The 27,368-nt window shown below is 50.2% G+C and overlaps 1 protein-coding gene across 1 annotated transcript in view; it reads left to right on the plus strand.

Annotated features, from left to right (window-relative positions):
- Nucleotides 1–27,368, plus strand: part of SLC4A9 (solute carrier family 4 member 9) — an 890,846-nt gene that overhangs the window by 239,274 nt on the left and 624,204 nt on the right. The window contains exon 6 of the mRNA XM_075344573.1: nucleotides 5,604–5,691. Within this exon, the coding sequence (XP_075200688.1) occupies nucleotides 5,604–5,691 (88 nt within the window). The remainder of the gene's footprint in view (nucleotides 1–5,603; nucleotides 5,692–27,368) is intronic.

Genomic DNA, 27,368 nt, shown 5'->3' on the forward strand with positions numbered 1-27,368 from the left:
CCTTTTGGGGTTTGGTATCCACAGTTTTGGGGGTGTTTTGTTCATGTTGGCATTTGTTTTCATTTGTATAATTTCTGGTATTGCTCTCTATGCTCTGTAATCTAAGGGTACCGTCTCACTAAACGACGTACCAACGATTCCGACCACGATATGAGCTGGTCAGGATCGCTGGTGAGTCGCTACATGGTCGCTGGTGAGCTGTCAATCAGGCACATCTCACCAGTGACCAGCCACCAGCCAGCAGCGACTCGTGGAAACGATGCTGCGCTTGGTAACAAAGGTAAATATCGGGTGACTAAGCAAAATGCTTTGCTTGGTTACCCGATATTTACCAAAAAGGATCCAAGACAAATGATATGTGCACACACAGAATGTGGTGAGCCTTCCTCATAAAGATGGCTGCAGCCGAGGTGCAAGATGCTGATGTCACAGCCACTCAACCTCCACACTAGAGGGGAGGGGCGGCTGCTTAGCATAAGACATGCACACTAATAAGGCTTGCACTGGGAGCCCATCATATAATGAGTGAAATGCACAGTGTCTGAACTGTGACCTATAAATGACGCAAGAAACCCAGGTCAGGCGGGAAAAAAAGGCACTATATAGGTGCATCTCGCACGGATACACGAGACGCACAGTGTCTGAATAATGGCCTATAAATGATGCACAACACCAGGTCCAGGCAGGTCAGTTAGCACTATGAGTACATAACACATGACAGGCTCACCATTTAACCACCTGAATTCAAAAGGTCCACACACATCCTGCAAAAATGGATAAAATGTGCCATACCTCAAATAGTGAGATATTAGTTTATATTTTGGCCCAAAATACGTAAGCTCGCAATCCGTTCGTCAAGGATTCTCACACTTGCGAGTCCCTACACTGAATAAGTTAGAAAAACCACATGGTGAGCCTGTCATGTGTTATGTACTCATAGTGCTAACTGACCCGCCTGGACCTGGTGTTGTGCGTCATTTATAGGTCACAGTTCAGACACTGTGCATTTCACTCATTATATGATGGGCTCCCAGTGCAAGCCTTATTAGTGTGCATGTCTTATGCTAAGCAGCCACCCCTCCCCTCTAGTGTGGAGGTTGAGTGGCTGTGACATCAGCATCTTGCACCTCGGCTGTAGCCATCTTTATGAGGAAGGCTCACCACATTCTGTGTGTGCACATATCATTTGTCTTGGCTCCTTTTTGGTGTTTTTTTGATATAGTTCTTTCTGGTTTTTCTAACTTATTCAGTGTAGGGACTCGCAAGTGTGAGAATCCTTGACGAACGGATTGCGAGCTTACGTATTTTGGGCCAAAATATAAACTAATATCTCACTATTTGAGGTATGGCACATTTTATCCATTTTTGCAGGATGTGTGTGGACCTTTTGAATTCAGGTGGTTAAATGGTGAGCCTGTCATGTGTTATGTACTCATAGTGCTAACTGACCCGCCTGGACCTGGTGTTGTGCGTCATTTATAGGCCATTATTCAGACACTGTGCGTCTCGTGTATCCGTGCGAGATGCACCTATATAGTGCTGTTTTGCCCGCCTGACCTGGGTTTCTGGCGTCATTTATAGGTCACAGTTCAGACACTGTGCATTTCACTCATTATATGATGGGCTCCCAGTGCAAGCCTTATTAGTGTGCATGTCTTATGCTAAGCAGCCGCCCCTCCCCTCTAGTGTGGAGGTTGAGTGGCTGTGACATCAGCATCTTGCACCTCGGCTGCAGCCATCTTTATGAGGAAGGCTCACCACATTCTGTGTGTGCACATATCATTTGTCTTGGCTCCTTTTTGGTGTTTTTTTGATATAGTTCTTTGTGGTTTTTCTTACCCGATATTTACCCTGGTTACCAGCGCACACCGCTTAGTGCTGGCTCCCTGCACTTGTAGCCAGGGTACAGATCGGCTTACTAAGCAAAGTGCTTCGCTTAGTTACACGATGTATAATCTGGCTACGTGTGCAGGGAGCCATCACTGGCAGCCTGAGAGCGGCGTATGCTAGTAACCAAGGTAAATATCAGGTATCCAAGCAAAGCGCTTCGCTTAGTTACCCGATGTGTACCTTGGTTACCAGCGTCCGCAGCTTCCAGACGCCGGCTCCCTGCACATTCAGATCGTTGCTCTCTCACTGTCAAACACAGCGATCTGTGCTTCACAGCGGGAGAGCAACGAGCAAAAAATTAACCAGAGCAGTGTGTAACGATCAGCGATTTCACAGCAGGGGCCAGGTCGCTGCTTAGTTACACACACAGCGAGATCTCTGATGAGGTCACTGGTGCATCACAAAACCTGTGACTCAGCAGCGATCTTGCTAGCGATCTCGCTATGTGAGAAGTACCCCTAACTGATGTAGTGGAGAGATGCCAGCCTTTTATTTCAGTGGGCTTCCTTTCCTAAGATGGGTGGATCTCTCTCTGGTGGCACTGTCGTGGGTTCTGGAAACAAATCAGTAGTGATAAGTAGTCTAGATTTTTTACACTGAATTGAGACAAATCTGAGGCTTGCAAGCCGCAATCACTGCTCCCTCCATACCCAAAGGGAATCTGTCACCAGGATTTTGCAATGTAAGGTGAAGACAACATGCTGCAAATGTTAAAAAAGCAAAAACATTTGTGTTTCTCTTATCTGTGTCCAAGCTATTGTTTACTCATACTAAAAGGTTTATTGCTCTGTGATTACCATTGGTGGAACTTGGTGTCTCGTGCAGACCAGTTAGACATGTCCCCCTGCTGTGACTGACACCTTACAGTCAATGTACAGTCTCTATTGAGAGCCTGGTATGGGCTTGGACAGCTTCCAGTTCTGCTACACTCAAATCTGAGATAAAGTCAGGATGGCTGCACACAGTGATCTAAGATAAACAGGGTTGGTTTCAGAATCTCTGCCCCTACATTATGTTGCTGTCAGATGAAATAGCAAAAACCTGGTGACAGATTACCTTTAAGTTGATTCTTGGGAGTTTTAGTGCGCTGCTGCCATAATAACTAATAGGCGCATCCGACTGTCAACTGACAATGCTGACATGCTGACTGTTCTCAAAATGAACAAGGCATGGAATGGTCCCGACTTCTCAATCATAGCGGATGACAGAAGCGGAACATAAAGCCAATTTATATTTTTTTTTTTGTGTATTCCCATGCACATATTCCTACTTCTAAAATGGTATACAGTTCATAGTTTATTATTTTAATTGTCCTCCTTCTCCTCCATCTCCTCATACACCCAAGGGCAAGTGGGCAGCTGGGAAGGTAATGGCAATGGTGTCCCTGCAGGACTGGGTTAGAGAAGAGTGCAGGGACACCGCCGCTAGAACGCTCCGGGATGCCAGCATACATTGGAATATTGGCATTACATCTAGCAGCTAGCTCTTAACTAATTGCAGCTAAGAGCGGTATTAATATAGAATAAAATAGATGTTTACATAGCAGCATCAAGATCTGTAAGGCTAGTATCTTTGGGTATGTGCCTCCAATACACTCTCTCTTCTCCAGCAGCTTGCTCTACAATAAATACAGCAAATAGCGGTATCATAATAGAATAGATGTTTTACACAGCAGCAGATGAAGCAAGGTCTGTAAGGCTATCAGCTCTGCCTTGATTCATCTAATACACAATCCCTTCTCCAGCAGCTTGCTCTATTATTATATAGTAGATTTTTTACGTAGCAATAGCAAATTCTGTAAGGATAGAATTCTTGTCTACATGTCTCAAATACACTGTCACTTCTCTAGCAGCCTGTCCCACACTAGATACAGCCAGTGGCGGAGCAACTGCTTTTGCTGCCCGGGGCGGTCGTCAAATTTGTCGCCCCCCTCCGTTGGCGAGGGTTGAGGGGTGGAAGGTGAGATAGCTACCTTACAGGATGGATGTAGACAGCAGGATCACAGCAGATGGAGGAGGCAGCAGATGGAGGAGGTTGAGAGGTGGGGGAGGGGGCAGCAGATGCAGGAGGGTGAAAGGTGGGAGAGAGTGGGCAGCAGATCGGGGAGGGGGCAGCTGCTGATGGGGAGGTAGGTGACGGACGGAGGGGGGCAACGGCTGATGGGGAGAGTGGTGGCGGATGAAGGAGGGCAGCGGCTGATGGGGAGAGCGGTGGCAGATGGAGGGGGGCAGCGGGTGATGGAGAGAGCGATGGCGGATGAAGGCAGGCAGCGGCTGATGGGGAGAGTGGTGGCGGATGGAGGGGGGGCAGCGGCTGATGGGGAGAGCGGTGGAGGATGGAGGGGGGGCAGCAGATGGAGGAATGTGGTGGCAGATCAGAGGCAGTAGTGGATGAAGGCGCGCAGCGGGTGATGGGGAGAGCGGTGGTGGATGATGGGGGACAGCGGCTGATGTGGAGAGCAGTGGCGGATGGAGGGGGGCTGCAGATGGAGGAGGGCAGTGGCAGATCAGAGGCAGTAGTGGCGGTGGACTGGGGGCGGTGACTACTGCTGCTGCCGCTGCTGCTGCAGGGGCTGATCGGGCGCAGCGGTGGATCGGGGGCACTTACGAAATGGCACTTGCAGAGATCACTCTCATCAGCTTTCACGGATGGAGTGAAGCTGAGGGGAGTGGTCACCTACAGGTCACCGGCCCCAGATCCAAGGTGATTGGAGAGATCGGTCACAAGGCCGATCTCTCCAATCAGAGCTGGGGGCAGGTGAAACAAAGTTCACCCAGCTCCAGCCAATGATCAGTGCTATAGCTGCACTGATCATGGCTGGATTTAAATGTTTCAGCCATTTTCAATGGTTGAAACATCACAGTGGCTGTGATTGGCTGAGCAGTGTTCGTCAGCCAATCACAGCCTCCGTAGGTCCAGGGGGGAGACACCATCCTTCATGAGATCAGGCAGAGGTCCCCTCCTCCCTGAATCTAAGGTTTTTGCACACCGATCGCAGCCACTGGGGCCGTGATTTCTCCATGACATACTGGATACGTCATGGGTCGTTAAGTACCATGTCACCATGACGTAGCCAGTACGTCATGGGTCGTTAAGGGGTTAAAGATGTTCAGGAATGCAGCTGCGGACCGCCCTTTTCTATAAGCTTTCTATTTTTTATTTTTCACCCCCAAAATGCCGCCTTCCTGACATGTGCCGCCCGGGGCCGACCGCCCCCCCCCTTTTGCTATGCCACTGGATACAGCTAAGAGCAGTATTAATATAGAATAAAATAGAATAGAATGGAATAGAATAGATTTGAATAAGCCCTGAAAAGGTCTGTTGGTTTTGTTGCATGAGCAGGCATTGTGACACTATAAAATTCTGTTTCTTCTCCACCAGAAACTCTCCCTACACTATCTCCGTCAATGCAGCCAGCCAATCACAGTAATGCCAGTAGCCAAAATGGCTATGTGCATTACTGTGATTTGCTGGCAATCTCTGCATATTTAGTGGCTGAAAAAAGGCACCAAATATGCGGGGCGGGAACTTAATCATGGCACCCGAGTACCATGATACTGGATCGAGCCTTGATCACCTGAATGCTTGATCAAGTATCGAGCAGTGCCGAGCACACTCGCCCATCATTAGTAACAACCATTATGTAGAATAAACTTTTTTTTTTTTTCATATTATGAAAGCTCTCTCAACAAGCCAATATTTTATTCTTTCAGATTTATTTTTATTCTTCTGGGTCCAAGAGGAAATGGAAAAGCTTGTCATGAAATTGGTAGAGCCATTGCCACCTTACTTACCGATGAGGTAAACATTTAATTTCTTATACAATATCGTTTTCAAAAATTGTACAGATAAATTGTACCGCCCCACGCTCGGCCGCAGCTGAGCCGCTCGGATCCGGGCTCGTGTGTCGGTGGCTCGAGCGCCTCCGGACCGGGGGTCACGTCGCTCTGTAAAGGGGCTGGCGTGTCGAGTGGGGGATTTTGGTTTGGGTTTAAAGTTTGTGATGCCACCCACGGGTTGCTGTGAATGTAAGCACCACCGCTACCGGTTACGGGGCACCCCGGGGGAGATGTTGAGGGCAGCTTGTGATGTTAACACCTCCGTGGGCAGGGGATGGTGGCCCCGGGACCTGGTTGGTGAGGTGCAGTGTCGGTGCACGGCCCGCGGGCCCAGTAGTACTCTCTCGGGCAAAACACACGGGAGTCTCTGGTAAACCAAACGGTGGATAGTCAGTGCCCGCAGCCGGTCGCTTTGGTCCCCAAACGGTTGGTGGTGTCTGTCTTCTCCTACACCTCTTTGTGGATTTGTGGACAACCGCGCTTCAGCGACGGGAGTCCCGCTCCCCGGCGTGTACGTCGGGAGAGCCCGTTGCCCGCAGGCGCTGGCCCGTTGGATCTTTGGCCCTTGGCGGTGGCCGTTATCCGGAATTGGTGGGCTGTTGCCTTCTTTCGGGACTTTGGGTGGGAAAGGACCTAGAGTTCGAACCTCAATCAGTTAATTAACGGGGTCCGGTAGATTCGGGACCGCGTTTCATGGTCTGAGTACCTCCAACTGGTGCTCCGGTTTCCAGCTGGTTCCCCGGTTTCTTACCGGCGGGCCACTACCCTGTCCTGGCTACCTACGGTTCCACCAGGACTGTCTTCCCGGCTCCTGCAGTCGCCCACCACTGTCTGCCTCTTGGTCAAAGTGGCCGGGCTTCTACCCAGGGCACAGACAGATTTTTACACTCCTCACCACGCTAGTCTCCTAACAGATCTGCTCTTGAACTTCCTGCCTCTGGGCATGTGAACTCCTGGGGGGGCGTGCTGACCGCCTGGCTCCGCCCCCATGGTGTGGACATCAAACCCAGAGGGAGGTAATCAAAGTTAATTAGGTTGGCTGCTGTTACCTTATTTGGGGGACGGGTGTAGTGCAAGGGCCTAACTGTGACTACCTGGCTAGTCCAGGGCGTCACACTCCCCCTTGGTTGAATGTAGACCGTTTGCGGGCTGCCCGAACACCACCGGTTTATTTTTGTTTTAACTGAAAGATAAAAAAAGGTAGAAAACACACAATACAATTATACCAACATTATTTACTTAAGCATGCTTTGGAATCTTCCCTTACGGGAGGCAGGTTTCTTAAACGTTACGAACATTAAATAACGGGAACGGGACCGGGTCCTTCCATTTGCCCACCCAAGCAAACCTAGCCTTGATGCTGCCTCTAAAAACCACAGGTCAGCACCCCTTTTCCCCAGTCCAGGAATCAGGCCCAAGTCTAGGTATTGCCCACAACGGGCCGGGTACAAAGTTCCATACCTGGCAGTCTCTCAGAGGCCCCACGTCCAGGGGACCCCTGACCCGGAGGGTTGTCACCAGTTTCAGTGGTGACAGGGCCCCGGCCTCCTCTGCCGCTGGCCCTTCCTCCAACCAGCCTCTCCGGAGACTGTAGGAACGGGAGGGGGTCAACAGGGACTATTTACAAGGCCCAATAGTTTTTGGGTGGCCTGCCAGTTCTCGGCCTTGTCTATAAGTAGGGCAAAACAAAGTCCCAACGGGGACGGGCAGGATGGTCCCAACGGGGACTTTAACATGGTAGCCGGAACCGCTACCTTCCTTTAACTTTCATAATCAGGTGAGGGTCTCGGGTGATTGGTGCTCATTCACACACATATTTACACAATCAACGTGTTGCACCCCTAAATAGCAGTTTCCCTGTACCTAATCGGGGGCTGACCTAGGCTAGGGCGTGTGGACCTCCGGGGCCCCATACTCTCAGGTGGGGGCAACGGAGGAGAGGGAACGGCCGGTCCCTCTTCCCGTACATCAGGGGCATCAGGTAGGGCAGGTAGAGACCTACGGGGGCGTGGGGTAGGTGCATCCCTGGGCGCTGGCTCACTGGCGGGCATTTCTGGCTTACTTTCTTCCACAGGTTGTGGGAACATTATCACGGGAAAGATCACCGCACCATTCTGCATAGGCCAGTCAGCTGGGAAGTCTCCCATCACTGTGTGGATCACCTCTCTTTTCTTCTCCACGCTCGGCATGGGGACAGGAACCTCCTCTACTAGCTTCAGGGGCTCTGGGCATCTCTTCAGGTGGTCTCTGGAAACTGTGGCCGTGGTCTTCCCCTGGTCGCGACTGATTAGGTAGGTCTTCTCGTTCTCCCACCCGGTGGGCTGAATGACATATGGGACCCTCTCCCACTGATCATCGAGCTTGTGTGTCCTCCTCTTGCGCTTCAGTACCACATCCCCAGGCTCGAACGGGGTTGCTGGGGCCCGCTCCTGTTTCTCCCGGCTCTGACGCAGGTTCCTCTCCACATACTCCTGGATCTGCCGGTATTGCATCTGTCATTTGGCATCCCAGTTGGTAGTAGGAGGAAGGGTTTCAGGCACTTCTATGTCCATCTCGACATCCACAGGCAACCGTCCCGGTCGAACTCTCATCAGGTATGCCGGTGGACACTTGGTGGAACTGCAGGGGATGTTGTTGTACATATCCACCAAGTCGGGCAGCTTCTCAGGCCACAAGTTCCGCTTTTCCAGGGGCAGGGTCTTGAGGAGGTTAAGGACCAGGTGGTTCATTTTCTCGCGCATCCCATTAGTTTGGGCATGGTAGGGCGTGGTCCGGATCTTCTTGCACCCGTACAGTTTGCAGAACTCCTGGAACACCTCTGCTTCGAAGGCCGGGCCTTGGTCGGTGAGCACCTTTTCCGGATAGCCATGCAGAAGTAGGCCTGAAAGGCCCTGGTTGCAGTGCGGCCTGTCAGATCTTTAATGGGAACGACCACCATGAACCTGGAGTCATGGTCCACGATGGCAGGGCATAGGTATACCCACTTTGGCTGGGCGCAAGCTTAACATGGTCTAGGGCGACCAATTCCAGCGGTTGGTGGGTGATAATCGACTGTAGCGGGGCTATCTGGCTGGCTTTGTCCCGTCTTCTCAGCGTACAGGGACCACACTCCCGGCACCAGGCTTCCATGGATTCCCGCATCCCACTCCAGTAAAACCGCTCCTTTAGCAGCATCTCCCATTTCTTCCATCCCAAGTGTCCTGTGCCATCATGATAAGCCTGAAGGACCTTAGGTACACATGCCTGGGGTACCACCAGTTGGCGGACCTTCTCGTGGGTCTTCGGGTTGATCGATCCCCTATACAGCTTCCCCTGGTATAGATACAGGTGGTCCTTCTCTCTCCACATTCGCTGGGCTTCAGAGGAGGCCTTGGGACTCATCCTGGAAGAACCCTGAGCCAGCAGTGTTTTGACCAACAGGACTGCAGGCTCTTGGTCTTGGGCATCCTGCCACCCCTGGCCGGGCAGCAGGTCGAGGCTTGCTTGCTGTTGGTTAGTGCGAGGCCTTTCGTCATGCAGCCGGTGGAACGCGGGCAACTCAACCTCTTCCAAGTAGCCTTCCTCCATCTCCTCGTCGAGTAAATGCGGCATCCGAGATAGCGCATCCGCGTTGATGTTCTTGCGGCCAGCCCTGTATTTGATGGTGAAGTCGTAGTTGGACAGTCGGGCCATCCACCACTGTTCCAGGGCGCCCAGTTTGGCTGTATCCAAGTGGGTCAATGGGTTGTTATCTGTTTAGGCCGTGAACTTCGCCGCCGCGAGGTAATGTTTGAATCTTTCTGTTATTGCGCACACAAGGGCCAGGAACTAGAGCTTGAAGGAGCTGTAATTCTCGGGGTTCCTTTCGATGGGCCGGAGCTTCCTGCTGGCATAGGCGATTACCTTTTCTTTTCTGCCCTGGACCTGGGACAACACCGCACCCAGGCCTACGTTACTGGCATCGGTGTAGAGGACGAAGGGAAGGCTGTAGTCAGGGTAGGCTAAGATTTCTTCCCCTGTCAGGGCCGACTTCAACTGTTGGAAAGATTCCTCATGCTTGGCGTCCCAGACGAACGGGGGTACCCAAGTCCTGCCATTCCTGGTCTGTCCCATGAGGAGGTCCTGCATCGGCGCAGCCATCTTCGTATACCCTTTGATAAAGCAGAGGTAGTACCCTACCAAGACCAGGAACTGCCTCACCTCCTTCACCGAGGTTGGTTGCGGCCAGCTCTGAATGGCAGTGATCTTTTCTGGATCTGGGGCGACACCATCCGCACCCACCACGTGTCCGAGGTACTGCACTTTGGGCTTCAACAGATGGCACTTCGAGGGCTTCAGCTTCATCCCATACTTGGCGAGGGCCGCAAACATTTCTGCCAGGTGCTCCAGATGGGCCTCGTTGAATACACAATCACATCGTCTAAGTATAGTAGAATGGTCTCGAAGTTCAGATGCTCCAGACAGCACTCAATCAGCCTCTGGAAGGTCCCTGGGGCATTGCACAGCCCGAACGGCATACTGTTGAACATGAGTCCCATGAAGGTAGCAAACGCAGTCTTCTCGCGGTCCTCCGGGGCAACCGCCACCTGCCAGTAACCACTAGTGAGGTCAAGGGTAGAGAAATAGTTAGCAGTTCTTAAGGCAGCAAGTGATTCTTCAATGCGTGGGAGTGGGTAAGCGTCTTTATGGGTTATCTGATTGATCTTCCGGTAGTCCACGCACATCCTCATGGTGCCGTCCTTCTTTCTTGCTAGCACCAAGGGCGCCGCCCAGGGACTGCAGCTATCCCATATGACCCCTGCCTTTTTCATGTTCCTCAACATGTCCTTAGCGCACTGGTAGTGTGCTGGGGGAATGAGCCTGTACCTTTCTTTGATGGGTGGATGGGCACCTGTGGGGATATGATGTTGGACCCCTCTTATTCTCCCGAAATCTAATGGGTGCTTAGTGAAGACTTGCCCGTACTCCTGCACTACTCTGTACACCCCCTCCTTGTGGTGTGTGGGCGTGGCCTCAGTGCCAACATGCAGCTCCCGGCACCACTCCCCTTGGTGTGTGGGCGCAGGATCATTATCGGGGTTACGCATAGTGGTCGTGGGGGGTGGTGTTGTGGATATCATGTGCATCTACCGTGAACAACCTGGCTATGGTGGCGTAGCGGGGGAGCCTGACCTCTTCCTCCCCGCAATTCATCACTCGCACGGGCACTCTCCCCTTCTTGACATCAATCACTCCCCTGGATGCCATAACTATGGGCCAATGCTCCGACGGCACGGGCTCCACCACTGCGGGGTAATTCTGCCCTTGGGGTCCTATTGCTGCCCTGCACCAGATCATCATCTCACTCTGCGGGGGCACCACCAAAGGCGCTGCATCCATCACCCGCACACCACCAATCTCTCCGCCTGTTACGTTCACCTGCTGCCGCTGCAGGAGGGCCTGGACCTCACGCTGTAATGCTCTCTGCCGCCCTCCTCCCGCCGTGGCGGACAACTGTTGCAGCAAGCTCAGCACTTCCCCCATACAATTCTCAATCACATTGGTTCCAATGACCACTTTCGGGTTACGGTCACTGGAATCATTCAGCACCACAATCATCCCTTGACGTTTCAGCTCCATCCGCCCAACAGTCAGGGTCACCTCCTTGAACCCCACCTGGACCATAGGAAGCCCATTGGCTGCAATAATAGTCAGGCTATCATCCGGAGGGGCCAATTCACTATCATCCCAATACCGCTGGTACAATGAATTAGGCATTGTGGTTACCTGGGATCCAGTGTCAAGCAAGTCCATGGTCGGGACTCCATCCACCGCGAGGGAGATGATGGGGTGGCCTCCAACGTACCGATCCCGCCAATCAGCTGGGGCACAAGGGTCTACTCCTGAAAATTGGCTCTTGGCCTCAGGGGTTGCTCGTTTAATGGGCATCGCCTGGAGTAGTGGCCCGACTTGTTGCACTTGTAGCAGACGGGCGATCCGTACAGTGGGTCGTTGTTTCTCCTCCGTTGCATCCATGGGACGTCCTCCGGGCTGTCGGCGAGCTGGATCTTTTCCGGGGGTTTGGCTCTCGTCGGTAGCTTTAGTGCGGCGAGGATCCGGGTGATGTCTGTGTTCATGCGTTGGACTTGCGAGATCAGCTCCTCCATTGCCCCGACGGGTGCAGAAGGGGGCGGCAGGGCCAAGAGAGGGGGCGCTACTGAGACGGGGGCAGTGTCGACAGGCCAAGGGGCTGCTTCAGGGGCACCGGTAGTCGGGGCCTGCAGGGCCTTAATGGCCCGCTCCTTCAACACTGCAAAGTCTAGGCCGACATGCTCCATAGTCCATAACAGCAGCTGCTTGCGGTCCTCAGCAGACCCCAGCCCCTGCAAGAACTGCTCCACCAACATCTTATTGCTGTCGGCTTTGCTGAGGGGGTTTACCCGCTTCAGGGTATGGAGGGCTGTCTGCAGGCGCAAAGCATAGTCTCTTATATTGTCCACTGGCCGCTGCCGACATTGATAAAACTGCATTCGCAATTCCGCCTCCGTGCAGGTTTCAAAGGCAGCCTGGAGTTTCTCAAAGATGTTGGCTCCCGGTCCGCGTCTGCCCAGGTTTCCACCTCCTGCTCGGCCGCGCCGGTCATCTGCCCTAGCACTACTGTCGCATGCTTTCTCCCAGTCATGGCATATAGATCAATGATCGTGCATATCTTTTTCCGGAGTACCTGCAAAGCGTCAGGCTTCCCATCGTACTGGAGTAGCCGGGTAGCACCAGGCACATAGGGCAAGGAGATCGGCATTACCTGGGAGACCGCTGGACACGCGGCTTCCCCTGCTTGTGCGACCGGAGCGAGGGCCGCCACATTCCCATCATTGGGTGCCGCTGCTCCCGCAGCCGGCGCGTCGCAACCATCTATGTTGGGCACAGACATCTTCTCTCCGTCCCCCCTTGGTCTTTTCACAGCACTCTTTCTGCACGGCTTCTTTTGCAGACACTCTCTGTTCCCAGGGGGCGGGGCTTCACTTTTGCGCTCTTTCTTCGGGGAAGATGGCTTAGGCGAGAAACTTCGCGCCACAATATGGTGGCAAGATGGCGGATTCTGCAATTTTTCAAGCGGATCACCGCTGACTTCAAGGTGCACTTCCACAGGTAAGTGGACTGGTTTGATCCTGTTCGTGACGCCAGAAGAGAACCGATGTGTACCACCCCGCGCTCGGCCACAGCCGAGCCACTCGGATCCGGGCTCGTGTGTCGGTGGCTCAAGCACCTCCAGACTGGGTGTCACGTTGCTCTGTAAAGGGGCTGGCGTGTCGAGTGGGGGATTTTGGTTTAGGTTTAAAGTTCTTGACGCCACCCACGGGTTGTGGTGAATGTAAGCACCACCGCTGCCGGTTACGGGGCACCCCGGGGGAGATGTTGGGGGCAGCTTGTGATGTTAACCTCTCCGTGGGCAGGGGATGGTGGCCCCGGGACCCGGTTGGTGAGGTGCAGTGTCGGTGCGCGGCCCGCGGGCCCAGTAGCACTCACTCAGACAAAACACACGGGAATCTCTGGTAAACCAAACGATGGATAGTCGGTGCCCGCAGCCGGTCGCTTCGGTCCCCAAATGGTTGGTGGTGTCCGTCTTCTCCTGTACCTCTTTGTGGATTTGTGGACAACCGCGCTTCAGCGACGGGGGTCCCGCTCCCCGGCATGTATGTCGGGAGAGCCCGTTGCCTGCAGGCGCTAGCCCGGTGGATCTTTGGCCCTTGGCGGTGGCCGTTATCCGGAATCGGTGGGCTGTTGCCTTCTTTCGGGACTTTGGGTGGGAAAAGACCTAGAGTCTAGACCTCAATCAGTTAATTAACGGGGTCCGGTAGATTCGGGACCGCGTTTCAGGGTCTGAGTACCACCAACTGGTGCTCCAGTTTCCAGCTGGTTCCCCGGTTCCGTACCGGCGGGCCACTACCCTGTCTCGGCTACCTACGGTTCCACCAGGACTGTCTTCCTGGCTCCTGCAGACGGCCACCACCGTCTGCCTTTTGGTCAAAGTGCCCGGGCTCCTACCCAGGGCACAGACAGATTTTTACACTCCTCACCACGCTACTCTCTTAACAGATCTGCTCTTGAACTTCCTGCCTCTGGGCATGTGAACTCCTGGGGGGGGTGCCGACCGCCTGGCTCCGCCCCCATGGTGTGGACATCAAACCCAGAGGGAGGTAACCAAAGTTAATTAGGTTGGCTGCTGTTACCTTATTTGGGGGACGGGTGTAGTGCAAGGGCCTAACTGTGACTACCTGGCTAGTCCAGGACGTCACAAAATAACAATTATTTAAAGCTTATAAATAGTAAATTATTTATGGTTAGTCAGTAGGGCAGAGCAATGTTCTTATAATTGCTCAGAAAACCGAGATGTATGAGTCTAATATTAGAGCAGAGTCACACTGGCGTATGATTCGCACGAGTGCAGTGAGAAAATCTCACATTGCACTCGGCCCCATGTAAGACAATGCTGAAGCTCAGAGCTGCAAGTTTTTCCTCAGTCTTAAATGGACTGAGGAAAAAAATCGCTACATGCTGCGATTGTCTGTGACAGTTGTGACACTCGCACCCATACAACTTTATGGGTGCAAGAAAAACATCGGACTGCACTCGGATGTCATTCAAGTGCAGTGCGATATACGCACAGGCTGACAATGGAGGACATGGGGAGACAATGGAGGAGATTAACACCTCCCTCTCATCTGCAGTGCCCACCATTTATTCCACAGCTGTGAGCTGATCACAAGATCTGGTCACAGTCACATGATAACGTGCTGGACACCCCAGGAATTTGATCACCTCCTGACGAGAGTACGGTAGGTCTGCTGATTTTTCATAATCTGTAGTCTTTCCGTGGTCTCGGTGGGGTGTGTGGCACTGATTGCCTGACTGTGTACGGTTTTTTGGGGTATTCGTTGATGGGCAGATGGGTCTCACGGCTATTGGCCATATTAATCTCGGAAGAACCGTCACATATTCAGTTGCCTGCTGCCTCTCGTATATTTGTTTTGAGGGGAGATTGACTGGTAGTCAAGAGAGCATGTGGGTTTGTGAGTGGTGTCTGGAAAACGTGTAAAGTATATGGTTTGTAATGCCAAGCTCAGACTGAGTGCAGAGCTTTTTGTAATGCCAAGCTCAGACTGAGTGCAGAGCTTCTTGTAATGCCAAGCTCAGACTGAGTGCAGAGCTTTTTGTAGTGCCAAGCTCAGACTGAGTGCAGAGCTTTTTGTAGTGCCAAGCTTAGCTATACTAAGTGCAGAGCCATATGTAAGTACCCAGCTTAGATATACTAAGTGCAGAGCCATATGTAAGTGCCCAGCTTAGATAGACTAAGTACAGAGTCTTGCTTTATACATAAATGTAACCTTTTTTAAGTGTTTTCCTGGAGTGAATCGGCTGGTATAGATGCCTTGTAGCCAGGGGTGACACCATTGGTGTCTTTGTGAATTACAGAACGCAGAAATCAGACAGGGACCACATGACAGAGTAAGGAAGGATTTGGAAGTGTATGCTGCAAACCCTAGGTTTTCTTTAGTGTTTCAGTTGTGAGTCATCTCCCCATCTCTTTGTTTGTCTGTCATTCTTATCTTTGTCTGCATAGAGAAAGATTGTTTGGTGTTGTTTATCTTGAGAGAAAGATGGAGAAATTGATGAAGTTGCGTCTAGTTGTGGTTGGAAAAATCCGGATGAGAGTGGACTTTGTTGGGATGTGAGGACTCTAGGCCGCAATTATGTGATAAACCATGTGCTATTTTTGGTGGCAGCCATTTTAGGTCCGATTTTAAAATGGTGGATGAAGCACATGTCTGAGGCAAGCATGGTTTAAACAAAGAGGAGGAAGTGAGGGGGGGATGTGTGAAGAAGACCATGTGCTCTGTAAATATTTGAACAATGGATTGGATGGACTACTATATACTTAGAAAAATGAGTGTTTTTAACTCTAGTTGGATCAGGACTGTAGACATCTGAAAATGTGTGTATATGATATATATAAATGTATGTGTGGTGTGTATGTATAAAACACAGACTATAGAATATAGGGCGAAATAGTTGAGAAAAAAAAAATTAGTTTACCTTCCCCTCCCCCCACATGATGCTGCAATCCCAACAAAGAGAAGGAAATCACGTGCTGTGGGGCCATTTTCTATAGGCCTCAGTGAAGTTGACAAAACTGCAGCCACTGAATAACAGGAAGTGTTAGTAAGGGTAACTGCACATATTGATAAAGTAATATTTGAGAGTCGGGACAGTCATAAAAAGAATATCAAATCTGTAAGAAATTAGATAAAATGAATATTTGCTGTGCAAGACTTCGGGATCAATATTACAATATTAAAAATGATAGATTAAGAAAGCATTAAGATAAAAAATTTTAAATAACGTACCTTTGCGGCAGATGTCTTGATAAGTAATACATATTCCAATTATGAATGTGGCGAATAAATCCTGAGAGGTGCATGTTTTAGAATAATAATAAAAAAAAAAATGATAATAAATAAATAAAAAATAAAAAATCCAACAGAAGAAGGAAAATGTGACTTGTGTGCAGCAAAAATGAGCAGTGTGTTTCTGGTTTTTGGGGGAAGGAGCAAACTTTAGAAAAAAAACCCAAAAACCTGTGGAACAGGATTTTTATCTCACCTTGCAGCGGGATATATTGTGAGTCAGCTGTGAAAAAAAGCAGGCCAAACATGGGTTGTTTTCCACATTTAAAGGAGTTGTCTGACATTAGCTTAAAAATTTTTTTTGAGTTTATCTGTGCTGTATTGTCATATAAATCACACATACATTGTTATTTTTTGTTTTCTAACTTTTGTTCCTCTTGAATTATCCCTTTATTCTCGGCAGCTTCTTGTTTACATTCAGATCCAGGAAACTGACCACTTCCTGTGCTGAACCTCAGTCAGAGCTGTCACCACCCAGCCTCAGTGTCCAGCCTCGCCCTCTGTCCACCCCCTGCACACACATTCCCTGTCAGTATTCTTCCCCAGAACCTGACCTGGTATCACTACAGCATTGCAAATAACAGCCCCACATCGGGCTCTGCACCGCACACGCACACATATGGCTCTGCACCGCACAAATATGGCTCTGCACCGCACACATATGGCTCTGCACCGCACATGCACACATATGGCTCTGCACCGCACACATATGGCTCTGCACCGCACACGCACACAAATGGCTCTGCACCGCACACGCACACATATGGCTCTGCACCGCACACATATGGCTCTGCACCGCACACGCATACATATGGCTCTGCACCGCACACGCACACATATGGCTCTGCACCGCACACATATGGCTCTGCACCGCACATGCACACATATGGCTCTGTACCGCACACGCACACATATGGCTCTGCACCGCACACGCACACATATGGCTCTGCACCGCACACGCACACATATGGCTCTGCACCGCACACATATGGCTCTGCACCGCACACGCACACATATGGCTCTACACCGCACACGCACACATATGGCTCTGTACCGCACACGCCCACATATGGCTCTTCACCGCACACGCACACATATGGTTCTGAACCGCACACGCACACATATGGCTCTGTACCGCACACGCACACATATGGCTCTGCACCGCACACGCATACATATGGCTCTGCACACGCACACATATGGCTCTGCACCGTACACGCACACACATGGCTCTGCACACGCACACATATGGCTCTGCACCGCACACACATGGCTCTGCACCGCACACATATGGCTCTGTACCGCACACGCACACATATGGCTCTGCACCGCACACGCACACATATGGCTCTGCACCGCACACATATGGCTCTGCACCGCACACGCACACATATGGCTCTGTACCGCACACGCACACATATGGCTCTGCACCGCACACGTACACATATGGCTCTGCACCGCACACGCACACATATGGCTCTGCACCGCACACGTACACATATGGCTCTTCACCGCACACGCACACATATGGCTCTGCACCGCACACGCACACATATGGCTCTGTACCGCACACGCCCACATATGGCTCTGCACCGCACACGCACACATATGGTTCTGAACCGCACACGCACACATATGGCTCTGTACCGCACACGCACACATATGGCTCTGCACCGCACACGCACACATATGGCTCTGCACACGCACACATATGGCTCTGCACCGTACACGCACACACATGGCTCTGCACACGCACACATATGGCTCTGCACCGCACACACACACATATGGCTCTGCACACGCACATGCACACATATGGCTCTGCACACGCACACATATGGCTCTGCAACCCCCCATAGGGAACACATGTAGGGAGTACATACTCACCCGTCCTCGGTCCCCGCCGCTCCTGCACGTTCGTGCACTGTCTGTGCTCTCTTCAGCACAGTAGTGATGTCACCACTGTGCTGAAGAGAGCACAGACAGCGGGAGGGACAGTGATGAGAAGTAGCGCTGCGCTGCTTCTCATCAGCACTTTCAAATGTACCGGCATCGGTGATCTGTGATGCCGGTACATTTGAATGTGTGATCCTGAGCAGGGGGCCCGGTGCTTGAGCTGACACCATGGCAGCTGCCGCCAGGCCCCGCCCCCAGGTCACGGACCCCACAGCAGTGCAGGGGGAGGTTACTCGAGAGTAAAAGAGGTGCGGGGGAATGTGTGGGAGGGTGCAGGGAAGGGGGGCGGGGCTAATCACACTGTAGACACCCAGCAGGGAGGTGACAAGCTGTTCCACATTTGCATGTCAACATGGCCCTGCCCATGTTGACATGAAATGACCGGAAGCAGCAAAATCGCGGCAGGAGCGGTCACATGACCACTCTGAGCCGGGGGAGAGGGGCTGACAGCAGGGCAGGTAAGTGGTCACTATCTACTTACCTGCCCCAATGTAGCCCAATAGGGTAATAAAAAAAAATGTCAAAGAAGCCGGATAACCCCTTTAATTCATTGTAAAGTGTATCAGAAAACGTAATTGAAACTAGTTTTTATTTTACTAATTTTATCCTAAAGGAATAAAAATTAACTGTGGACATGTCTATGGAGCATAGAAGTCTGTTTAATCAGGTAATTTTCTATGTCAAATCAGCATTTTGTGGTGATTTGTTTGGAAAATTAATTTTTATTTTTCATATCTGTTCCCACATGGCCAGTTTATTTGTTTTAGATTCTTTTATCCCTTCTAGTTATAGGACAGTATCACAGAGATGCTGATAATGTCCTCAATTTTGCAAATATGAATGCCTCTATATCCAGAGGTTGTGTTACGTTATTGTTAATAATCCTAATAATAATAATAATAATAATAATAAATAATATTTATTAATAATATATTTATTAATAATTACAATAATTTGGTTTAAGGTATGTGGATGATTTATGGAATTCTGTTTTTGATATTTAATGTATTGAATTGTCTGCTTTCTTTTTATAGAATGAAAGATTGTAATGCAGATTTCTGTGGTTTAAGCGAAGGTTGAAAAGTCATTGAAATGGATTTCCATTATAAGACTATACATAATATAATATTTATGGTGTTCCCGGTTAGGTACAAATCTACACAATGTGACTTTTATGCCTAAATGTAGAGCTCCGGGGCAACACACTTTTTTTGAATCTAATTATGTTTTGGATAATAGATTCAAAAAGGGGGGAAAAGATGATGTGGAAAATCACACATATTATTTAAGGTTTTAATTTGTTCATCAAATTGAGTTTTTCTATTAAGTTTTCTTTATATTTTTATCTGTAAGGAGGATACAGCAGACATACATATATCTCATGATTGCTCTGATGTTACAAGAATTGTCAGGTTTTGAACATGTCTCAGATGATTCCATTACTAATGCAGATTTTGAGTTTTTCCGTAGATAGATCCACATACCAAGATGCTGGTTGATTCTACACTGGATATGCTGAGGTTACGCAACATGAGGTAATAAAGCCGAACCACTCACTCCTCTCCCATCGGAATAGGAGAACGAGATGAAGATTTGCGATCACTGTGGTTCGTAGAGCGGAGGGGGGTAAGATGGTCAAATGTGGATTGTGACGTGATAAACCTATAAAGACCATAGAGTGGGTGTTAGCCCCGGTGGAGGCGCTCTCCTGTTATCAAAGGAGCTGGTGACTGATGGAGCCAGAGGAGCTGCTCGCACAGGTGCAGACAACAAAGAAGCAATGAACGGGCCTAGAGATGAGAGTCCTTTAGCAATGCAGACCAATACCTCGGTGGCTCCTGTCACGTCCGTGACATTGGTCACTAGTTGTGTTTTTAAATCCCTACAAAAACAAGTGATTCAGCAAGGGACGGAGTGTGAGACGCAGGGAGTCAGCTGACTGAGGAAGGTCTGTGTATCAAGGGCGGTAAGCTTTCTCTGCCATGAGTGCTCTACTCAATAATGGCCCAGGTAACACATGTGACAAAGGTGTTGGGATGGACAAGATATGGGCGGCACCACTGCTTCAGTACCCAGGTGGCCAGACACCTCCAGTCTTGTAAGATGTGTGCCTATTAAGGTAGAAAAACCCCCCTCATCCGCTCTACTGCTCCGGTAATTGCAGATTAGTCATATACATCTACCATGAGTAGGTTTATATGAGTTTTGTGCGTGTTGTGTGAATTTCGTTTCAGGTCTGCTGTGAAACATATTCAGTGTGGAAAACATTACTGCTGAAAAACTCATGGTGCTGGTGGTATGTAAAAATGGAGTTCCTAAAAAGTGGTAAAAATACGTATTCTATAGCAGAGGTCATTATAGAGATCTTACAGTATCTGGGGATGCCCCTGATGAACCCCCGTCTGCCATTGTGAAGAAGGGAGAAACGCGTTGGACTTCTTTCATGCTAAGTGTGTGACAAAATGCGTTTATTTTATTAGTCTGAGGGTGAATTGTACAGTGGAGGGTCTGTGATTGGACAAGATCTCCTCATGACTTTACCTGGCCTTATTATTATATTGATACAGTGGGTACATGTTATACATGTGAGATATTTAATTTATTTTAGGGTTTTGTCCTTGAATTTGCTGTATCATATTGATTTAAGCTACCAAACAGCTATGTAAAATATAGAGTTTGAATATTTAAACTTTAGGAATGAATTGGATATATATAATTGCATATTGACGCCTTTTTATCCCCTGTATCTCACGGTTTCTATATTCCTTCACTGACATTAGTATCGTGTATTAGTTTAGCAGTGTAGGGATAGGGAAGGTGAGCCGTCGGTGAGCGGGGGCGCCAATTCGCCTTATAGGGTGCCGACCGCCGCTGCGAGGTAGGGAGAGTGTTACGGGGGGCTGTCTGATAATAACCGAAAGGAGTATCAGACAGTCAGGGTCCACCGTGCAAAGACTTTGCTGCAGACTATGGCAGAGTGCAATACCTCTGTTAACTCACAGAAGGATATAATAAGTAAGTAAATATAATAAGTAAAGCAATTCCTCCCTTACTTGGAGGGTGTGTGGAATGATCTCTGTTAATAATCACAGAGACAAAGGCAATGTGTGCGAAATGGCACCTACCTAGGTCCGCTCTTCTAGTGGTGCAAAAGAGACGAACAGCAGCATAAGCCGCACAAAGCTCCTACCTGCGTTCGCTCCACTAGTGTGCGAGGACACGAACCACTAGATATGGCACCTGCCTAGGTCCGCTCTTCTAGTGGTGCAAAAGAGACGAACAGCAGCGTAAGCCGCACAAAGCTCCTACCTCTGTTCGCTCCCCTAGTGTGCGAGGATACGAACAACTGCCAGACGCAGTATAAGGAACGTTACCCTAGCGGCAACGTCCACCTACGAGTAGAATCACAAGGCCCAGCCAGACCATGTGCCTCAGGCACCTGCCTATGTCCGCTCCCCTAAGAGGTAAGGATACGGACAGCAGCCGAAGCTGTAAGGTATAAGAACGCTACCCTGCCGGTAGCGCTCACCTAGCATAGACAGAGGAATGCCTAGAGGAACGCGCACAGAGCGTCTACTCATATGCATGAACCAAGAGGACTGAGCACCATGCGGCGTGTGTCAGGGTCTTATATAGACTCTGTGCCTCATCCAAGATGGAGGACACCAGAGCCAATCCGCTGCCAGAACGACAGGAGTGACGTCATGCTGGCCTATCACCGAGCAAGACGTCACAAGCACATGACCAGCGACCAATCGGCATAGAAGGTGTCAGAGACATGTGACCTCGTGTCAGCGATGATGTCACCCGCACATGTGCAATGGCTCCAAGATTGGACTTAGTCTCCGGCGCTCGCACATGTGCAGTAGCAAGAAATCTGGACTTAGTCTCCAGCGCTCGCACATGTGCAGTAGCAAGAAATCTGGACTTAGTCTCCAGCGCTCGCACATGTGCAGTAGCAAGAAATCTGGACTTAGTCTCCAGCGCTCGCACATGTGCAGTAGCAAGAAATCTGGACTTAGTCTCCAGCGCTCGCACATGTGCAGTAGCAAGAAATCTGGACTTAGTCTCCAGCGCTCGCACATGTGCAGTAGCAAGAAATCTGGACATAGTCTCCAGTGCTCGCAGCAACCGTAACAGTACCTCCCCCTCAAGGGCCCCCCTCCCGGCGACGCAGGTAATCGGCAACTAAGTCGGGAGCATGGACAGCCTCCTCAGGCTCCCAAGAGCGATGTTCCGGGCCATAGCCCTCCCAATCTATCAAGAAGAACCTGCGCCCTCTAACCATCTTAGAACCAACTATGGCTCGGACCTCATAGCTAGAGCGAGAGGAATCAGAGGCAGGAGAGTGCACTTCACGAGCGTGAGGTAAAATAGCCGGCTTTAGCAGTGAGACATGGAATTTGTCATGAATCCTAAGATGGACAGGTAACTTCAATTGATAGACTACAGGATTTACCTGTCGAAGAACCTCATAAGGACCCAGGAAGCGAGGAGCAAATTTGACAGAGCTCACTCTAAGTCTCACGTGTTTTGCAGAGAGCCACACAAAGTCCCCTGGAGAAAAGACAGGAGCCGGGCGACGAAACCGATCGGACACCGTCTTCATACGGTCCTTAGCTGCTTGGATCGACTCTTGAGTCCGATCCCAAACCTCTCTGGCATTAGTTGCCCAGTCGGCCACAAGAGGAGGAGGTGCAGCAGCGGGAAACGGTACCGGTACCCTAGGGTGTTGCCCATTATTGAGTACGAACGGTGTCTGCCCAGTGGCCTCAGCCAGCGAATTGTTAAGGGCAAATTCTGCCCAGGGTAGGAGGGAGGACCAGTTATCGTGGTTCTCAGCAACAAAGTGTCGAAGGTATATAATCATAGATTGATTGGTACGTTCAACCAAACCATTAGTCTCCGGATGGTATGCCGAAGAGAGATTCAACTCAATTTGCAGAAGGCTACAAAGATCTCGCCAGAAACGGGAAGTAAATTGCGGGCCTCTATCACAAATGATACGATCTGGCATCCCGTGAAGCCTAAAGACATGCTTGAGGAATAGTTTGGCTAGTACCCTGGAAGATGGGATTCTCGATAACGGTACGAGATGAACCATCCGGGAGAAATGGTCCGTAATGACCCACACAAATCTATGTCCCTGTGAACATGGAAGATCACCCACAAAGTCCATGCCTACCACCTCCCATGGTCTATCTGGCACTGGTAAAGGATGCAAGAGCCCAGCCGGTCTCTGCCGTAATGGACGGTTGCGAGCACACGAGTAGCAGGAACCGACATATCTCTTGACGTGGCTGGCTAAGTGTGGCCACCAATACCACCTCTCCAGTAACTCTCGTGTCCGCCTAATACCAAAATGCCCACCCACCTTTGAGGTGTGGGCCCATGACAGTATATCATTCTGTCGATCAGGCGGAACAAAGGTCTTGCCCGGTGGGATTTGGTCTAACGTCACAGGGGAGAGCGTATGAAAAACCCTGGAGGGAAGGATAAGACGAGGTTCGTCAATCTCTTCCTGGGTAGAAAGCATAGAGCGAGACAGGGCGTCTGCCTTGTTATTCTTACTCCCAGACAGATAGTTGATGGAGAAGTGAAAGCGGGAGAAAAACAAGGACCAGCGGGCTTGACGAGGATTCAGACGCTGAGCGGTTTGTAAGTACGTCAGATTCTTATGGTCTGTATAGACCTGGAAAGGATGTTTCGCTCCTTCCAGCAAGTGACGCCACTCCTCCAAGGCTAATCTCAAGGCGAGCAGTTCCCTATCCCCAATGGTATAGTTTCTCTCTGCTGGTGAAAAGGTTTTAGCAAAGAAGAAACACGGCCTTTTTCTACCTGCACCGTTCTTTTGATACAAGACCGCACCAGCACCCACTGAAGAGGCATCAACCTCTAAGAGGAAGGGCTTATTCTCATCGGGTCTTTGAAGAACGGGAGCAGTTGAAAAGTGTCTTTTTACTGCCTCAAAAGCCTGAGATGTCTCAGTAGACCAGGCTTTGGGATTAGCACCTTTCTTAGTCAAGGCCACCAAAGGGGCCACCAAAGTAGAAAAATGGGGTATGAACTGCCTGTAATAATTTATGAATCCTAAGAAGCGTTGCACCGCCTTCAAGGAATGAGGTTCGGACCATTGCAGGACAGCAGAGAGCTTCGCAGGATCCATAGCCAGACCCTCTTGTGAGATAATGTAACCCAAAAAAGGCAATGAGGACTGCTCGAATACACATTTCTCGAGTTTAGCAAACAATGAGTGCTCCCTTAAACGGGAAAGGACACGAACGACATCCTGACGATGAGTCTCCAGATCAGGAGAAAAAATCAGGATGTCGTCCAGATACACCACTACTGAGGATAACAGTAAATCCCTGAACACATCGTTTACGAAGTCCTGAAATACTGCGGGTGCATTACATAACCCAAAAGGCATGACGAGGTATTCATAGTGACCGTCTCGGGTGTTAAAAGCGGTCTTCCATTCGTCACCCTTTCGAATTCGTACCAAGTTATACGCACCCCGCAGATCCAACTTCGTAAAAACTTGAGCTCCTCTCAGTCTGTCAAAGAGCTCCGAAATTAAAGGTAATGGGTATTTGTTCTTTATTGTGATTGCGTTGAGACCCCTGTAATCTATGCAGGGACGCAAATCACCCTCTTTCTTCCGAACAAAGAAAAACCCAGCTCCCGCGGGAGAGACAGACTTACGAATGAACCCCTTCTCTAAACTCTCTCTTATATAGGTCGACATGGCCTCCGACTCAGGTATCGACAGGGGGTAAACCCTGCCTTTAGGTGGAACCGAACCTGGGATAAGGTCTATGGCACAGTCATACGGCCTATGGGGTGGAAGAACCTCAGCACCCTGTTTGGAGAACACGTCAGCGAAATCCAAATAGGGTGTAGGTATGGGAGAGAGATCAGTTGATGCAACCGCAACGACCTTAGGTGGTAAGGGAAGACATCGGGACTGACATTTCGAACCCCAACTAATAATGCTGTCAGACTCCCAGTCAATGTGAGGAGCATGAGTCCGAAGCCATGGAAGACCCAGAAGGACGTCGTCTATACCCTCAGGCAAAACAAGAAAAGAAATCTCCTCTATGTGACCCTGAGACAGGGAAAGGCGCAAGGGAACTGTCCTCAATGTAATGGAGTCAGACAACATAGTTCCATTAACAACACGGACAGGAATAGGCGCCTCTAACATGATAGAGGGAATATTGTGTCCCTTTACAAATCCTGAGGACACAAAAATCCCGTCAGCTCCGGAATCCACAAAAGCCATAATAGGCCATGTATTCTCAGATAACGAGAGCTGACCTGGGATACAACACTTAGAGGGTGCAGAAGACGTCTCTAGTAACCCCCCTCTAATGGTTACTAGACCAGGGAGTTTCCCTGACGACTAGGACACTTGTTGGCATAGTGCCCAGCCTGACGACATACGTAACATATAGGAGGACCAGACTTGCGTAGTCTGGAGAACGTATGACCTAACTCCATAGGAGTGGGAGATGTTTCAGATGCTGAGGAAGATGGTAGTGGACCCTCAACAACTGGAATAGCCCGATGCTTAGGGCGTGAGGAAGAGACCTCGAGTCTACGTTCCTTATGGCGTACATCGATCCTCGTTGCTACTGTGATCAAGTCCTCCAGAGAAGCAGGGACCTCACGAGTAGCAAGGGCATCCTTGACATAGCCTGCCAACCCTCTCCAGAAGATAGGAATCAACACCTTCTCTGGCCAATCTAGTTCTGCCACCAGAGTTCTAAAAGCAATGGCATAAGAACTAGTGGATAACGAACCCTGAGATAGATCTAACAGTCTCAGGGCCGCATCATGGGTAACCTGCGGACCCATGAATACCGCCTTAAGAGCATCAAGAAAGTCTTGATGTCTCAGAGTAACCACATCAGAGCGCTCCCATAGGGGAGTCGCCCATTCTAAGGCTTTGTCCTGAAGTAAGGAGATGATAAAGCCTACTCTGGACCTCTCCGTAGAGAAGCGAGAAGAGTTGACCTCTAGGTGTATCTGACACTGACTAATGAAACCACGACATGATCTGGCATCGCCAGAATATCTGTTTGGCAGAGCAAGTCGAGGATCATGTGCAGATGTCACCATGGTCTGAGGTTTATCCTCTATACTCTTGAGCCGTGACTCAAGTACTTGTATGTAACGGTGTAACTGCTGATATTCTGCCATAACTGCCAGACCCTTGGCTCAGTCCTAATGTTACGGGGGGCTGTCTGATAATAACCGAAAGGAGTATCAGACAGTCAGGGTCCACCGTGCAAAGACTTTGCTGCAGACTATGGCAGAGTGCAATACCTCTGTTAACTCACAGAAGGATATAATAAGTAAGTAAATATAATAAGTAAAGCAATTCCTCCCTTACTTGGAGGGTGTGTGGAATGATCTCTGTTAATAATCACAGAGACAAAGGCAATGTGTGCGAAATGGCACCTACCTAGGTCCGCTCTTCTAGTGGTGCAAAAGAGACGAACAGCAGCATAAGCCGCACAAAGCTCCTACCTGCGTTCGCTCCACTAGTGTGCGAGGACACGAACCACTAGATATGGCACCTGCCTAGGTCCGCTCTTCTAGTGGTGCAAAAGAGACGAACAGCAGCGTAAGCCGCACAAAGCTCCTACCTCTGTTCGCTCCCCTAGTGTGCGAGGATACGAACAACTGCCAGACGCAGTATAAGGAACGTTACCCTAGCGGCAACGTCCACCTACGAGTAGAATCACAAGGCCCAGCCAGACCATGTGCCTCAGGCACCTGCCTATGTCCGCTCCCCTAAGAGGTAAGGATACGGACAGCAGCCGAAGCTGTAAGGTATAAGAACGCTACCCTGCCGGTAGCGCTCACCTAGCATAGACAGAGGAATGCCTAGAGGAACGCGCACAGAGCGTCTACTCATATGCATGAACCAAGAGGACTGAGCACCATGCGGCGTGTGTCAGGGTCTTATATAGACTCTGTGCCTCATCCAAGATGGAGGACACCAGAGCCAATCCGCTGCCAGAACGACAGGAGTGACGTCATGCTGGCCTATCACCGAGCAAGACGTCACAAGCACATGACCAGCGACCAATCGGCATAGAAGGTGTCAGAGACATGTGACCTCGTGTCAGCGATGATGTCACCCGCACATGTGCAATGGCTCCAAGATTGGACTTAGTCTCCGGCGCTCGCACATGTGCAGTAGCAAGAAATCTGGACTTAGTCTCCAGCGCTCGCACATGTGCAGTAG

This window comes from Anomaloglossus baeobatrachus, chromosome 4 (assembly GCF_048569485.1).
Source record: "Anomaloglossus baeobatrachus isolate aAnoBae1 chromosome 4, aAnoBae1.hap1, whole genome shotgun sequence".
Taxonomy (NCBI): domain Eukaryota; kingdom Metazoa; phylum Chordata; class Amphibia; order Anura; family Aromobatidae; genus Anomaloglossus; species Anomaloglossus baeobatrachus.